The 14,566-nt window shown below is 47.3% G+C and overlaps 1 protein-coding gene across 1 annotated transcript; it reads left to right on the top strand.

The window, feature by feature from the left end:
• Positions 1-3,882: 3,882 nt before the first annotated feature.
• Positions 3,883-14,566, top strand: KATNBL1 (katanin regulatory subunit B1 like 1). Its single transcript, XM_040410917.1, has 10 exons — positions 3,883-4,114; positions 6,434-6,555; positions 7,853-7,893; positions 8,710-8,989; positions 10,185-10,303; positions 11,085-11,135; positions 11,945-12,034; positions 13,271-13,363; positions 13,522-13,615; positions 14,043-14,566. The coding sequence occupies exons 2-10, from the start codon at positions 6,448-6,450 to the stop codon at positions 14,073-14,075; spliced, it is 909 nt and encodes a 302-aa protein (XP_040266851.1). The 5' UTR covers positions 3,883-4,114; positions 6,434-6,447; the 3' UTR covers positions 14,076-14,566.

Below are 14,566 nucleotides of genomic sequence, written 5' to 3'. Positions count from 1 at the left end.
AATTTTACACATTTCCAAATCCTATTTTTTAGGGCCCAATTCTGGTCTGAAGTGGCTTTAGGAGCTCCCCCCCCCCCAGTCACCCCATTTAAAAAAAAAAATGCACCCCTCAAAGTATTCAAAAAGGCATTTGGAAAGTCTGTTGACCCTTATGTGTTTCAAAATGAGGGTAAAATTTAAAACATTTTTTTGGCAGATTTTCCTTTTTTTTTGGAACACAGTGGGTAATAAAATGGAATTAAAACACAGTTATTATAGTTTTTAACCAAAAATGCATATGTGGCCCAAAAATGTTACTTGACTCAAATACCAGCCTCAGAATTGAAGGAGCACCTTGTGGATTTTGGGGAGTCTTCATTTTTTAAGGACGTTTTTCAGGTACCATTTCAGGTTTGCAGTGGCCTTTTATGCTATAAAGCATAAAAACACCCCCAGAAGGCCCCATTTTGAAATATACACCTCTCCAGGTATTAATAAAGGGGTGCAAATGAGCATTCTGAACCCACAGGTGTTTTATAGAATTTATTAAAATTTGTGCATGAAAATCAAAAATTACACCTTAACAATAATATGCAGTTTTAGCTCAAAGGTTTTCATTTTTACAAGAGTTAACATAAGAAAAATGTGTCACGCCATTTTTCCCCGAGTACTGCAATACCCCATATGTGGCCATAACCTCCAGTTTGGGCACATAGCTGACCAGTGGACAGTGAAAATAAAAAAATTTACTTTTAAAACAGTACATTGCTTTAGCCCCCCAATTTTCCAAGGGGTAAAAGGCGAAAAATCTGATAATCTGTTAAACAATTTCTCCCAAGTACAAAAATAAGTGGTGACAACCTGTTGTTCGGGGCCCTGGCAGAGCTCAGTCGGGAAGGAGCGGTATCACGATTTTGTAACATAGAAGATTGACGGCAGAAAGAGACCACCTGCTCCATCTAGTCTGCCCTTATATTATTTTTTTAAATCTTAGGATAGACACGTGTTTATCCCAGGCATGTTGAGAAATTCACTTACTGTAACCTGAAATTTGCTTAAGTGTTTTTTTTATGAGCCCTAACTTACTTTTTTGTTGACTGAGCCGTGTGAGGGCTCATTTCTGTGAGACAAACTGTCGTTTTTGGTGGTATGATTTCTGGGTACATTTGGTTTCTTGGTCGCTTTTTACTTAATTTTTTGGGAGGTCAGGGGGGCAAAAATTGCAATTCTGTCAGTGTTTTTGTTTTTATCTTTTATGGGGTTTACCATACGGTATATATGATATAACTTTATTCTGCATGTTGATACGATTATTTTTATACCAAATCTGTATATTTTCAAAAAGTTTTACGATTTTTGTATCATCTTTTTTATTTATTAAAAATCTGTTATATTTTCCATTGCCATATACTAACATCTGTAAAATTTTTATTTTTACGTCTGAGGGCTTGCTTGCAGAACGGTCTGTAGTTTTTAATGTCACCATGTTTGGATATATATGACTTTTTGATCGCTTTTTATATCATTTTTTGGGGAGGTGACATGACTAAAAACAGCAAGTCCGATATTGTTTTGTACTTTTTTTTTTTACAGTGTTCACCCTTTTTATAGATTAGGGCGATACCAATTATCTGTACTTTATTTTCAACTGATACTGGCTGGACAAGAGGAAATTAGTATTTTTTTTGAATTTTTTTTATTTTTGTGTCCCACTACAGTACTTGAACATACAATAGTCAGATCACTGGTATAATTCACTGCAAGAGTTATCTATTGCAGTGTATTGTACCTGTTTTACACTGACTTTCGGCCTATGAGAACCAGCCTCTGACGCCAAAAATGTACAGCATGGTGCGGGAAAAAGCTACGTGCCACTCCATACGTTTACAGCAAAGGTACGGGTAAATATTTGACTTTTTAATTAAAGTGCATTGATCTAAAAAGTGACAAGCAACTGAAAAAGAAGTCTTTGGGGGTTTCTTTCCCTATGAAAACAGGTCAGAAAAAACATATATCATATTATATATTGGAGAACAGGGAAAAAAAATATTTTGTGGGGTGAAATTGAAAAAAAAATACAATTCCAACGTTGTTTTTTTGTCTTTATTGCACTAAGAATGAATGACGTTGACCTTTACGGTGCAGATAAGTACAATTACATTGACACCGCATTTATATAATTTTTCTTATTCTTTACATTTTTTAAAAATGATATTGAAAAAAATACCGTTGTTTTGTGTCACTATAGTCTGGCATATTCTTTCTGTGTAAAGCCTGGTCTTTTTTGACCTTTTTATTAAATTTTTTGGGTGAAGCCAGTTGACAAAAAAACTGGTATGTTGTTTTGTTTCCATAACGGTATTCACAAAACCAGATATTTTTCATATTTTTAAAGTTCAGATGTTTTGGGGCACAACGATACCAATGTAGTTTTTTTTTTAAAGATTTATTTCCATTAGTAGAATTTAAATTTTTAATACTTTAGAAATATATATATATTTATTTGTTTTAAGTCCTGAACGTGCAGTCGTTCGATTGCTTATAACAGGGATCAGCAGCCTCCAGCTGCTCAGAGACTACAACTCCCAGAATGCTCCACTCACTTCTATGGGAGCTAGAAGAACAGTTCAGCATGTTTGCATGCTGGGAGTTGTAGTTTCACAGCAGCTGGAGTGCCGAAGGTTTCGGATCCCTGGCTTATACCATATATTGCAGTCTATGGGACGGTGGCGACTGGAATTGGGAGTTGATCCTAGTCCTTGTCCAACTCATGGGGACAGACCGAGCGCAGACTGCGATACCGCTACGTCTCTGTATTCACACTTGAAGGAGTCCTGTGCACGCCTGACGAAGAGGGAACGCCCCTGAAACATTGCGGTAGTGTGGTTTGATATGGACCGATATCTACTGAGGTATATATATATATGTGTCATGAAGCAGTTTGTATGACTGCACTGATGAGATATAGAACGATTTTCGAGCCATTTTTTGGCGTGCCGTGTACTTTTTGGCGTGCCGTGTACTTTTTGGACGCCGAGGACTTCTGGCGCTCGTGTGGAATATATTGCATTAGGCAGGGCCATACACCGTTAACGTAGGCATAGGTCACCGAGTTAAAGGGGCTGTCCCAGCTTAGACATAGCTAGGATATGCCCCAACGTCTATACTTAGAACGGAGCCTGCGAAGTGCCGGAGGGGGCACCGGGTGTGAGCAGCCACCCTCCCTTCATTTCTATGGGAGCAACGAAAATGGCCCAATTCTGGCTGAGATATTTCGTCAGCCCCATAGAAGTGAATGGAGCAGCAGCCGCGCTTCCCATTCGTCGAGACTTCCGAAAATGGCCAGTTCCATAGAAATGAATGAAAGGCGGCTGCGCATGCGCTGTGCACCCTATTGCGTGCTCCGTTCCATGGATAGGTGGAGCTCTCAGAGGTGGGACCCGCACCTATCGGACATTGAGGGCATATCCTGGCGATATACGCCCCCAAATGTCCACGATGGGACTAGCCCTTTAAGGCGGTTTGTGGTATATTCTGGGGAAGAGCTCCCCGCGTATCCAGAGGGCTCCAGTCACCTCAGGAAGCAGCAGAGCCTTCTTCTGGCTTCTCTCAGGTCTCTATATGGAACCATGAGCTCTGTTTACCTCACAGACATGTAAAAGAAGTAAAAACTAATCTGTGGGGAAAATATGGCGCTCAGCACAAGTGACGTGACCCTACACCTAACGGAGCCCCCTCAGCGCCGCAGCACAGGGCGGCCATTACGGAGCAGCGCTCCCTCCACGTCACGTCCTGGGACGCACGAGCTCCGCACTAGAACAGCACGTACAGAGACGTGCGGCCCGGTCACATGACTCTCGTAAACTTTTTACGCCCGCTCCGTTACGTAACTCCTTGCGGTGCACGCTCGCCCCGCCCCTTCGGTGGCAGTGAACCAATCGCAGCCGTCTGAGGCGAGGGTGTGATTGACAGCGGTTGTTGCTTACCCAGAAAGCCCTGCGGGGCAGTTTGAATGGCGCAGCGTCCTGTCAGAGGGGATCGTCCGGTTATTGTATAGTGAGCTCGAGCGGCGGCCGGAGCAGGAGTGCAGTGCGATAGGTCTCGTCAGTGAAGCCCCCGGCAGGGCCATGAGCCGGTAAGTCTCTCCTCGGTGTGAAGGGGGCGGTGCGGAGGTAGGCCGGGCATATTGTGGCCTCCTGGCCAGTGCGGGATGCTGCCCTGTGTGCAGGTGGTTACTTGTACTATCCCTGGTGGTCTGGGGCAGATGCATTTTATTCTGGGTGGTCCCTGATGTGGTTGAAGAGATTAATGGCAGTAACTGGTGGTCTGGGCCATGGAAGGAGGTAATGTCAGGGTGTCGGGTGGTCTGGGCCATGGAAGGAGGTAATGTCAGGGTGTCGGGTGGTCTGGGCCATGGAAGGAGGTAATGTCAGGGTGTCGGGTGGTCTGGGCCATGGAAGGAGGTAATGTCAGGGTGTCGGGTGGTCTGGGCCATGGAAGGAGGTAATGTCAGGGTGTCGGGTGGTCTGGGCCATGGAAGGAGGTAATGTCAGGGTGTCGGGTGGTCTGGGCCATGGAAGGAGGTAATGTCAGGGTGTCGGGTGGTCTGGGCCATGGAAGGAGGTAATGTCAGCGTGTCGGGTGGTCTGGGCCATGGAAGGAGGTAATGTCAGGGTGTCGGGTGGTCTGGGCCATGGAAGGAGGTAATGTCAGCGTGTCTGGTGGTCTGGGCCATGGAAGGAGGTAATGTCAGCGTGTCGGGTGGTCTGGGCCATGGAAGGAGGTAATGTCAGCGTGTCGGGTGGTCTGGGCCATGGAAGGAGGTAATGTCAGCGTGTCGGGTGGTCTGGGCCATGGAAGGAGGTAATGTCAGGGTGTCCGGTGGTCTGGGCCATGGAAGGAGGTAATGTCAGGGTGTCGGGTGGTCTGGGCCATGGATGGAGGTAATGTCAGGGTGTCGGGTGGTCTGGGCCATGGAAGGAGGTAATGTCAGCGTGTCGGGTGGTCTGGGCCATGGATAGAGGTAATGTCAGCGTGTCGGGTGGTCTGGGCCATGGAAGGAGGTAATGTCAGCGTGTCGGGTGGTCTGGGCCATGGAAGGAGGTAATGTCAGGGTGTCGGGTGGTCTGGGCCATGGATGGAGGTAATGTCAGCGTGTCGGGTGGTGACTGTACATGTATGGCACATATGGTGCCTGCTTTTGTACACAGTAGACGCCTGGAGTCACTGTCTGTGATCGGCGAGAACACCAATCAGACATTTCACCCCCTCCTCTGCCGTGGATAATGGCAACCATGGCATGGAGAGGCCTGTCCCTGAGAGTGCTGCACTCCCGGGTCCCGGACGCCTCCCCGAGCAGCGACCATGTATGAGCCTCAGGGCCTCTGAAGGGCCCAAGACCTGCTGTGCTGCTATGGCCACAGTGTTAAATCGCTGCAGCTTACGGGAGAAATGATTTGATGATCGGGGGGGGGCTAAATATATAAAAAAACATAAGTTTTAAAAAATAAGAAAAACTAAAAAAATTAATTCAAATCACACCACTTTCCCTATATTAGAAATAGACAATAAAAAGCTGATTATTAGCACCGCCATATCTCAAAAAGAAAAAAAAATATTTTTTCAGCATTCTTGGCCTGTTTGAAGGGATTATCCAGCATCCTATCGGACCTTTTAGCCTTTTCCACGCCACTTGGTTTGGTCTCTCACTCCCTGGTGCGCTGATGTTAACATCCTTTTTGGGGGGGGATGTCACATGACCACTGCAGCCGAGACCAGCTTCCCTTGCATCACAGCAAATAGTCACACGATGCCTGTCCATGACATGGGAAGCAGCTGCCCTACAGAAGGGAATAAAGGATTGGGTGCACTGATAGATATGCAGTGTGCATCGCCCTCGCGGGGGCTCTGCTCAGAGACAGTCAGATAGGGGTCCGTACAGTATAGGGGCTTCGCTGTCACAGCCTCATTCTCTGTGTCCTCCGGGTCAGTAGGGGCCCCCCCTCCCTTGATCATTAAATTATGGAAGTACCGCTTTAAGAGAGGAGAGGTAAAGCATCCGACCTCAACATGTATAATGTATAAAGGGCAGTGGTGCGGATCTAGCGTTACAGCTGCAGTCAGTGGTGTATATGGCGCTGCTATGTATTTTAGATGATGGCCTCCCCCCATCGTGCTACCGACATGATAACAGACCGCCACATCAATGCGTTTTACCCACACGGGAAGCAGAATCTCGTATTTGCACTGTGCAAGCTCTTTCGGCGCCTGTACAGTAGAGGATGCAGAAGGTGGTCACGTGGGTAAATTGTGTGTCTGCTTCAGCTACTTGATTATGTTACTTGCCCATGGCGGCCATTCAGTCATCACCCGCCACAGTCCACAGACCACCCTCTGCTCAGGGGACAGTCTACATGCCGCGTCTCTCACCCTGTCTTCTGTATTCTCATTGCAGACTTCCTGGGTATTATGGCATTTGAAGCCTGCGATGCCAAGAAGCGGGACCTAGAGGAGGGTTGTACCAATGACCACCCAAGGAAAAGACTCTCGGCTGCTGCCAAGCAGAACATGAAGGAGGTACGGACCGTCTCGGGGAGGGCCCTACTGCTGGGACTCCCACCTATCAAGTGCCCCATGAAATCCGATCCAGCATTCATGTAGCCGCTCCATTCATTTCTATGGAAATGTTGGATATAGTGGAGCAGGGATAATCTCTACCTATCAGAATTAGCGCGTGCCTCATCCGAAGTCGCTTCGTTCAAACCTTCGTCTTCGTACAGTATTACACTGTATGGGCTCCAATGAGCCGAAGTAAGTTATTTACAAAGTCTCGCGTGATTTTGTTGAATAACTTCAGTGGAAAACCACTTTAAAACTTGAAACCGAACTCTGCTAGAACTTCGCAACCGGAGCAGAGCCCATACGTTCTAATACGGTACAGAGACGGATCTCTGTACAGTATTATTCCTAAGTTTTGAACAAAGCGACTGCGAATAAAGCATACGAAGCTGGTTACGACCACCCTGCACTCCATCAGTGGTGGTCGTGCTTGCACACTATAGGAAAAAGCCTACATGCGCTCCCACGGTTCTGGCCACTAGAGAGGCCGGCGTTTATTTCCTATAGTGTGCGAGCGCGACCACCGCTGATGGATGGCAGGGTGGTCTGTAACCATGGAAACAAGAATCCAGCCAGCGAAGGAAGCAATATGGAGAATCACCTTACAGTAGTAAGTGGCTTGTATTCACTTTCTCTACATGATGAATACGATTTGCTGACGTGAAGACGGCCCCTTTAAGTATAAAACCTTCATGTTGGGTGCACGTTACATGAGCCCCGCTCGACATTTTGGATGGGTGGATTAAAGACCAGATCCAAGCGATAAGGATATGATGTGAAAAGGCAGGATCTGGGGGCGCCGATCACTCGATGGAAATGTAGTAATAAAACATGGATGGTTAAAGCTGCTACACGTCTCCGAGGCGGACTAAGACAACCCTAAGGCCCCTTTCACACGAGCGAGTGGGTGCGATGCGTGACGTGAACGCACAGCACCCGCACTGAATCCGGACCAATTCATTTCAATGGGTCTGTGCACAGGAGCATTTTGTTTTTTTTCCACGCATCAGTTCTGCGTTGCGTGAAAAAACGTAGCATGTTCTATATTCTGCGTTTTTGTTTTTTTTACGCCACTCTGGCCCCATAGAAGTGAATGGGGCTTCAGTGAAAAACAGAAGGCAATCCGGGTGCAGTGCGTTTTTCACTGATGGTTGCTAATGGTGTTGAGCGAACTTGTGTTTTAAGAGACACGATGGCTTTTTGTTTTTGTTTTTGCAGCTTTTTGCTATGTACTAATGTTGTTCTTTTTAAACAGGGTAACATTTCACAGGAAGAGTCGGTATCTGTAGTAACCAGGTGAGTGACCTCTTGATGCTGTAATATTTTACCTAGGTTTTCTTATTGAATGGCATCACTAGCTGCTACCCTACCACACCGCCGTCAGCTGTTGGCATAGTGTCCACGCTGGAGCTACTCAACCTTGCAGTGGAGGAATCTCGCTACTACTGCACTGCTCCCATTGACTTTAGTGGTAGCAGCCCCCCGACCCCCGCCAATCAGCTAGGATAGGACATCACTGGATAAACCTTTTAGCATGACCACTGCAGCCAATTACTGTCCTCACCGGTCACATATGCATAAACGTCATGTAACTGCTGAGGCCATTGATCGTGATGTGGCGCTTCATTGCAGGACCAGTAGGGTCCAGAGTGTCGCCACCTTTTTAAAAAAAAAAAAGGTATTTTCTTCCCATTTTCCCCAATAAAAGTGCACACTTGGCTGAGTGGACGTGTTTATCTCCATGGGGAAAAGAATACCCCTGACAGAGGTTCATGTGAAATCCATGACACGCCCAATCTCTTTCCCCCGGCTCCGTGCCATTGGGGTACAGTTGGGAGGCCCAGAACCCATGAGGTGGTCAGACAATCCTGCTTATATCGGGATGGCATGCTGAGCCATCATGGACTGCGTAAGGGAGATCTAACTGTCCCTTTACATTATATGATCTGTCGACAAGATTGTTCACTGTTTCCAATAGCAACCACGCAGTTGTGATTGATTCCCTTTAATGATGGAATGACTATTATCTTGTGGTGGGCTTAGCCTTCGGCCACCACAGTTCATAAATGCTTGATGATGGGGTTGTACATATCCGTCTCCACTTTCCTGCAGAAGTCCAGGTCGGCAACCTTCAACCAGTGATCGTCAGCTTTACAAAGTGGTGGTTTGTAAGAGGAAAGCCCCGCAGCAAGCCCTGAGACCCGCTTACAGAAGAAAGCAGCATCAGAAAGGCTGGGGCTGTGACATGGCCAATAAGGAAAACGAGCTGGCGGCGGGGAACCTGCACGAGAAGCTCCAGAACGACCGCCACACCTTTGTGCTGAACTCCACCGATTCCAGCTCCTCGCAGACTGAAGGGGCCTCCTCGAAATATAGCACTTTCTTCGCAGAGGTATGGCCGTCCTGGCCCTTTGTCTACACTCCATTCTCTTACAGAATTTCACCAGGTCAGCTTTAAGCAACCCTCCAGTTCAAGGGGAAAAATCGGAACACGTTCCTGGAGCCATGAAACAACCAGGCTCCTCTTCTGTTATCCACTTCTGTGCATCAGAGGTCCTAGACCTGTGGTGGCCAACCTCCCGCACTCCAGCTGTGGTAAAACTACAACTCCTAAGATGTACACTTGCTTGGCTGTTCTCAGAACTCCATAGACTTGAATGGAGTATGCTGGGAGTTGTAGTTTCACCACCGCTGGGGTGCCGGAGGTTAGCCTTCACTGTTCTAGACTGTTCACACGAGCAATGCTGGGCAGTAGGAAGTGTCTTGGATTACCAAATGTACATTGTGCACCAGGTGGTCTGAGTAGTGGTGCGGCCATCTTGGATTGCCGAAGAGGAGTCAATTGGCTGTAAAGGAGGTGACCAGGTAAGTGCTCTGCTCCATCCACCGCTAATGTTTTCACAGCCTATGTAAATTGATGGCATGGTCCCCATCGTATGTTGGGGTATCTAATTTGGGATATATTCACAATCGGCTGTATGAAGATGCCACTGTGCACCGCGATTGCTTAGGCCTCTTCTTAAGTAGTGTTGAGCGAACTTGTTTTTTTTTAAGTTCGGCATCGGGTTATCGAAGAATTCCGTTCTGGTCCGTGGTAGCGGAATCCTTAACGGGATTCTTCGATAACCCGAACTTTGGACACAGAACTTAAAACACCAAGTTCGCTCAACACTATTCTTAAGCTCTCAGTCCCTTGGCCTAGGCACGTGCAATCCCCAGCACAGCCGCTATCTAATTTACAGCCCTGTGCTTGGCAATCTGCGAGGAGGCCACGGAGCTCCGCCGAGTACCACAGCTTCTTCCAGCAGGGGGTGCCAGGAGTCAGACCCCCAGATATCTGACCTATCAATGTCAAAATCCCAGAAATCCTCTTTTAATTTCATTGGGAATTTCCACGTGGAATCTGCACCCTGAATGCGCATGGCAAGAGAAGGGTGGTCCTATTCAAGTGTGTAGTAACATCACCTTTAGCCCTGTACTATAATTACATATAGTTGTTTTTTTCACGTGTATATATATGTTCAGACTTTTTGCTCAATTGCTATGAAATTCCATTGAGGTCATACTCTCCTTATTTGTCCCCGTAGTTGTCCAAGGATCACGATACAATGGCACAGGTCCTTTTCAGCCGAAACCTCAGGCTTAATGTAGCCCTCACTTTCTGGAGGAAGCGCAGTGTGAATGAACTCGTGGCCTATCTAGTCAGGTATGTCCGTGGGGTGCCTCTGCTCACCAGTTTTGACTAATGGATTGGGGTCTCTAGTGGAGGACTCTCCTTTGTGATCTTCATATGCCCTAGTAGGGGCAGGTGGACAGGGGACAATCCCTTTAAAGAGAAACCCCTTAAAGGGGGTTCTTCGTGGTACAGATATTGATGACCTGTCCTCAGTATAGATCATCTGTATCAGATTGGTGGGAGTCCAACAACTGGATCAGCGGAGTAAAAAAATCAGCTCCCCTTCCCTCGACTGGGATCAGAGCTGCAGTACCTCAAAGTGTACGGCGCCTCCAGCTCCCTGCACAGTGGCAGCCCAAAACATGGGGTATCAGACCCCAACGACCTGATATTGATTACCTATCCTAAAGATGCGGCATCAGTATCTATAGCCCTCCTTTAACGTGTACTTACCTTGCTAGTGGTATCTTGGGCTTTTTCACACGTGTCAGATTTGGAGTTTCTGTTGCATCAGAATGACGGACCCTAATGGATCCCACTGTAGGTCAGGGTCTGTTGGGCACCATTGAGCATCCACGGTACAACAGATCCAGCGCTGCATCATGGTTTCCAGTATAGATGAAAATCAATACACAGACTCGGGGGGCGCATTGTAATATCGGCGCGTCATTTTCATACGCCACCTAGCGGTATATGTGCATACTCCCTGGACCACAGACAGTGGAAGCGTTGGCAGGCTGGGAGGTCTGACCGCAGGTGACGGGTCCTAATGTCTGACGCTGAGTTGTAATTACTTTCTCTTTCACTCTAGGATGCAAGATTTAGGTGTAATAGCGGATTGTCTTCCAGTCCTCACAAATAGGTAACCTCTACTTCCTTTTACTCTTCACTGTCTCTTTAGTGCAGATATTCCACTGGGGAGCGGCCCTTATTTTATTGTTTTATGCCGACCTCAGACTGTCAAGTTTTATCTTCTGGATAGATCATCAGCAGTGGTCCCGGGTGTCGGACCCCGGCCGATCAGATGCTGATGATCTATCCAGAGGATAGATCATCAGTTAAAACAAAGTGCAGAACCCCTTTAAACTCGCTGTTGCTCAAGAAGTAGTGCCAACATCTATAAAACAGGGATGCCGTGATGCACGGAGGGGCTTGGGACCGGTCCCCTTTCCTGACGTGTGTGGTTTAGTGACTAATATGTAATACCAATTCTGGAGCATCTACTCTTATGTCTGTATGTTGTGCCGTTCCTCTATTATTTCTACTAAAAGTTATGAATGAATTGCAGGTGGGCGTTACCGGTTGGGGGTGTGTCCCTGCACCGTCTGACACCAGCAGCACTGATTGGACAGAGTCAGACACACCCGCTACTGGTAACACCCAGCAGTACCTTTTCTGCAGACTGCTGGCAATTTATTTGTAAACTTCTAGCAGGAATAATAGAGGAACGGCACAACATGAAGTCATAAGAATAGATGCGTCACAATTGTTTTTCCAGTGCAAGTAGTTACTAAAGCAGACATGAGGGGAGAGGTCCTAAAGAGACTCCATGCCAGTCTCTGTGACGTTGTTCCGTATTCCTGCTGTACAGTCCAGTATTGCGCCGCCGTGTCACAGACTGGAGATGCGCTGTAAGATTTGGTAACTTTTTCCTTCGACCTTGTGTTTCAGCCTTCAAGAAGACAAGGCCTCCATCTCGGCCGGCTGCTGTGTCGATCTGTTGCCACTGGTTAAATCCCTGCTGAGAAGTAAATTTGAAGAGTGAGTTTCCTCGTCTCTCGCGCGGTCACAAGGCTTTATTGTTCACCGTCCCTGCTTTGCAAGGGCCACGGCCGTCGCTGGATCCCTTCACAAGTGCCGGATAGTCATAGCTGAATATCCGCAGGCTTCCTACTTTCTCCGTCTGTGGGTTCCTCATGTGGTTTGTGCCGTTCAATATTTGGAAAGGGTGGGGATGGCAGAGGTCTATTTGTATGATACTCTATTCAGCAGAGAAAACAGAGGCCAGACCGCTGCGCTCTTCCTCGCCCCCCTCAAAACACCTTTCATGTGCATGATGGCTTCTGTTTATAACGAATAGTGCTTGCGCCTCACCGGTACGATTTGACGTGCTGGACTCTGGCGCTGTTCCAGTGTCTGTCGCATGCATCGCTAATCTTTCCATCGAGTCAACCTAGATCTCAGTGGGGCCTCCAATGCAAATGTGTATACAGTCTAAGCGCTGCTGCCACCTGGTGGCTGAGATGTGAAAGCCCTTGCCAAACAATGATTCAGTATTCTTATCTGCTACTTGGTAACTTTTGCTTCTTCTGTAAAAACTGCTTTTGTGCCGTTTCAGGACACTGGCTTGCTTATAAAGGAACAAGTCAGGCTACTTTCACACTGCCGTTTCTGGGTCCGCCTGTGAGATCCGTTTCAAGGCTCTCGCAAGCGGCCCGAAACGGATCACAGTTTATCCCCAATGCATTCGGATCCGCTCAGAAGGCATCAGCTTGCCTCCGATCAGTCTTCATTCCGCTCTGGAGGCCGACACCAAGCATCGTTTTGATGTCCGTCTGACAAAACTGAGCCAAACGGATCCGTCCTGACACACAATGTAAGTCAATGGGGACGGATCCGTTTTCACTGACACAATCTGGTGCAATTAAAAACGGATCCGCCTCCCATTGACTTTCAGTGTAAGTCAAAACGGATCCGTTTGCGTTATCATGGTAAATCAAACGGATCCTATAGGTTCAGCATGGTTTTATATACTGTAGCCATTTCTAGTATTGGTGTAAGGCCTTGATTTGCACAGGGACTGTTTGACTGCAGAATCCTTAGCTAATATTGCTGGGTGTACTGAAAGTGTTTCCTCCATTGATTCCTATGTCTACACTGCCTATAAAAAGTAAGGGTACACCACCTATGGTCGGGGGCCATACAGAAAGAACACAGTGCCACGTGTGTTAATGCCACGATTTCAGTGTCTGACTTGACTCCTTCTTCAACTTGCAGATATGTGATCGTCGGCCTGAACTGGCTCCAGGCGGTTGTGAAGAAATGGTGGACGCAGTTATCTACAAGCTCAGAAGAAGAGGCCTCTGACGAGTAAGTGCCAGGACTGCCCCTTAGATGTGGCGGAAAGTAAGCCGATGACTAATCTGCGAGGCCACGTATCGCGGTCCTCGCTGTGATCTTGATGGGCTAGCCGCGGCTTAGTGTGACGTGCCACCATCGCTGACTTACTCCTTCTTCTTCCTTTTCAGAAATGTCCTGATACTAAAGCGACAGCTAAGTGGAATGTGGCAGCAAGAAAGTCACCTTGCATCAGTACCAGGTTATACTGGCAACATAGCCAAGGTAAGGACCTCCTGTAACCTTCTACGGTCCAGCAGTCTGACCATGTTACAGCGAAGTAGACCGCGGCATGCACTTCCGTATCACTGGTTGATGGGAGCCCTTATGCACCCCCAAGTGATCACAAGACTGAGGGTCTCCATGAACATGAAGCTCCTCTTTATTACGAGGATGTCCATGCTCAGACTGTATTAGAATAATTAAGAGCGTACTCTCCTATCCTCCTCACCACACATGACCTCTCTGTGGTATGAGACCGATGTGGCCAATGATAGGCTGCAGCAGTCACGAGGCTTCTGTGTTAAGTCTCCCTTGTATTTCATTGACCGTTGGAGCTTTTGTTATGGTGGCCTTACACAGTTGAAGTAATATGGGGGGGCATTGTGAGCATTCTTGATGGTGGTAACATCCTGGCTTTGGTTTCTTCTAGGACTTGGATGGCTACTTATCACAGCTCCGCTGATACGAGGCTTCACCAAATATCCTGCATCTGTTTTGGGACTTCATGAGACTTTTGCAGATCTGTCCGAGCTCTGCTGCAGGAAGAAACTGGTAAAACCACTAACTAGTCCAAGAGGGCTTCATCTCCAGGACAGGCCCTCGTTGTGCCACCACAGACAAGGTGGCGTCTGCCTGCTTCATATTGAAGTAGTGTTCTTTCCAGATAGTGGTTTTGAACTTACTGAGGTAACGTTTACCTAACGCTCCTGCGTGACGGACTTCACAAGAGCCACTTCTCCTCTGTTCCTGAGGAGCAGAGCAGGAACCTCATCACTGGGATTGGAGATCTAGGAGAAACTGGCATGTTGGAGAAATGCACGGTGTCTACAAGTCCGTGCAGGACGCTGTGCCTGAAACTGCGACATTTTAACCCGGGACACTGGATATTGCAGCCGTTTTTTTTGTTTATTTTGTTATGTTATTTGAAACCCTAATATTAAAGACGTTTTTGCA

The sequence above is a fragment of the Bufo bufo genome, chromosome 11 (genome assembly GCF_905171765.1).
Source record: "Bufo bufo chromosome 11, aBufBuf1.1, whole genome shotgun sequence".
In the NCBI taxonomy this organism is placed as follows: Eukaryota; Metazoa; Chordata; class Amphibia; order Anura; family Bufonidae; genus Bufo; species Bufo bufo.
Note: the sequence above shows the minus strand (reverse complement) of the source record. Positions and strands in the feature narration are given on the sequence as shown.

Coding starts and splice junctions, on each gene's coding strand:
- KATNBL1 (XM_040410917.1), top strand. CDS start 6,448: ATGGCATTTGAAGCCTGCGATGCCAAGAAGCGGGACCTAGAGGAGGGT. Junction 7,894..8,709: donor TCGGTATCTGTAGTAACCAG/GTGAGTGACCTC, acceptor ACTTTCCTGCAG/AAGTCCAGGTCGGCAACCTT. Junction 10,304..11,084: donor CTCGTGGCCTATCTAGTCAG/GTATGTCCGTGG, acceptor CTTTCACTCTAG/GATGCAAGATTTAGGTGTAA.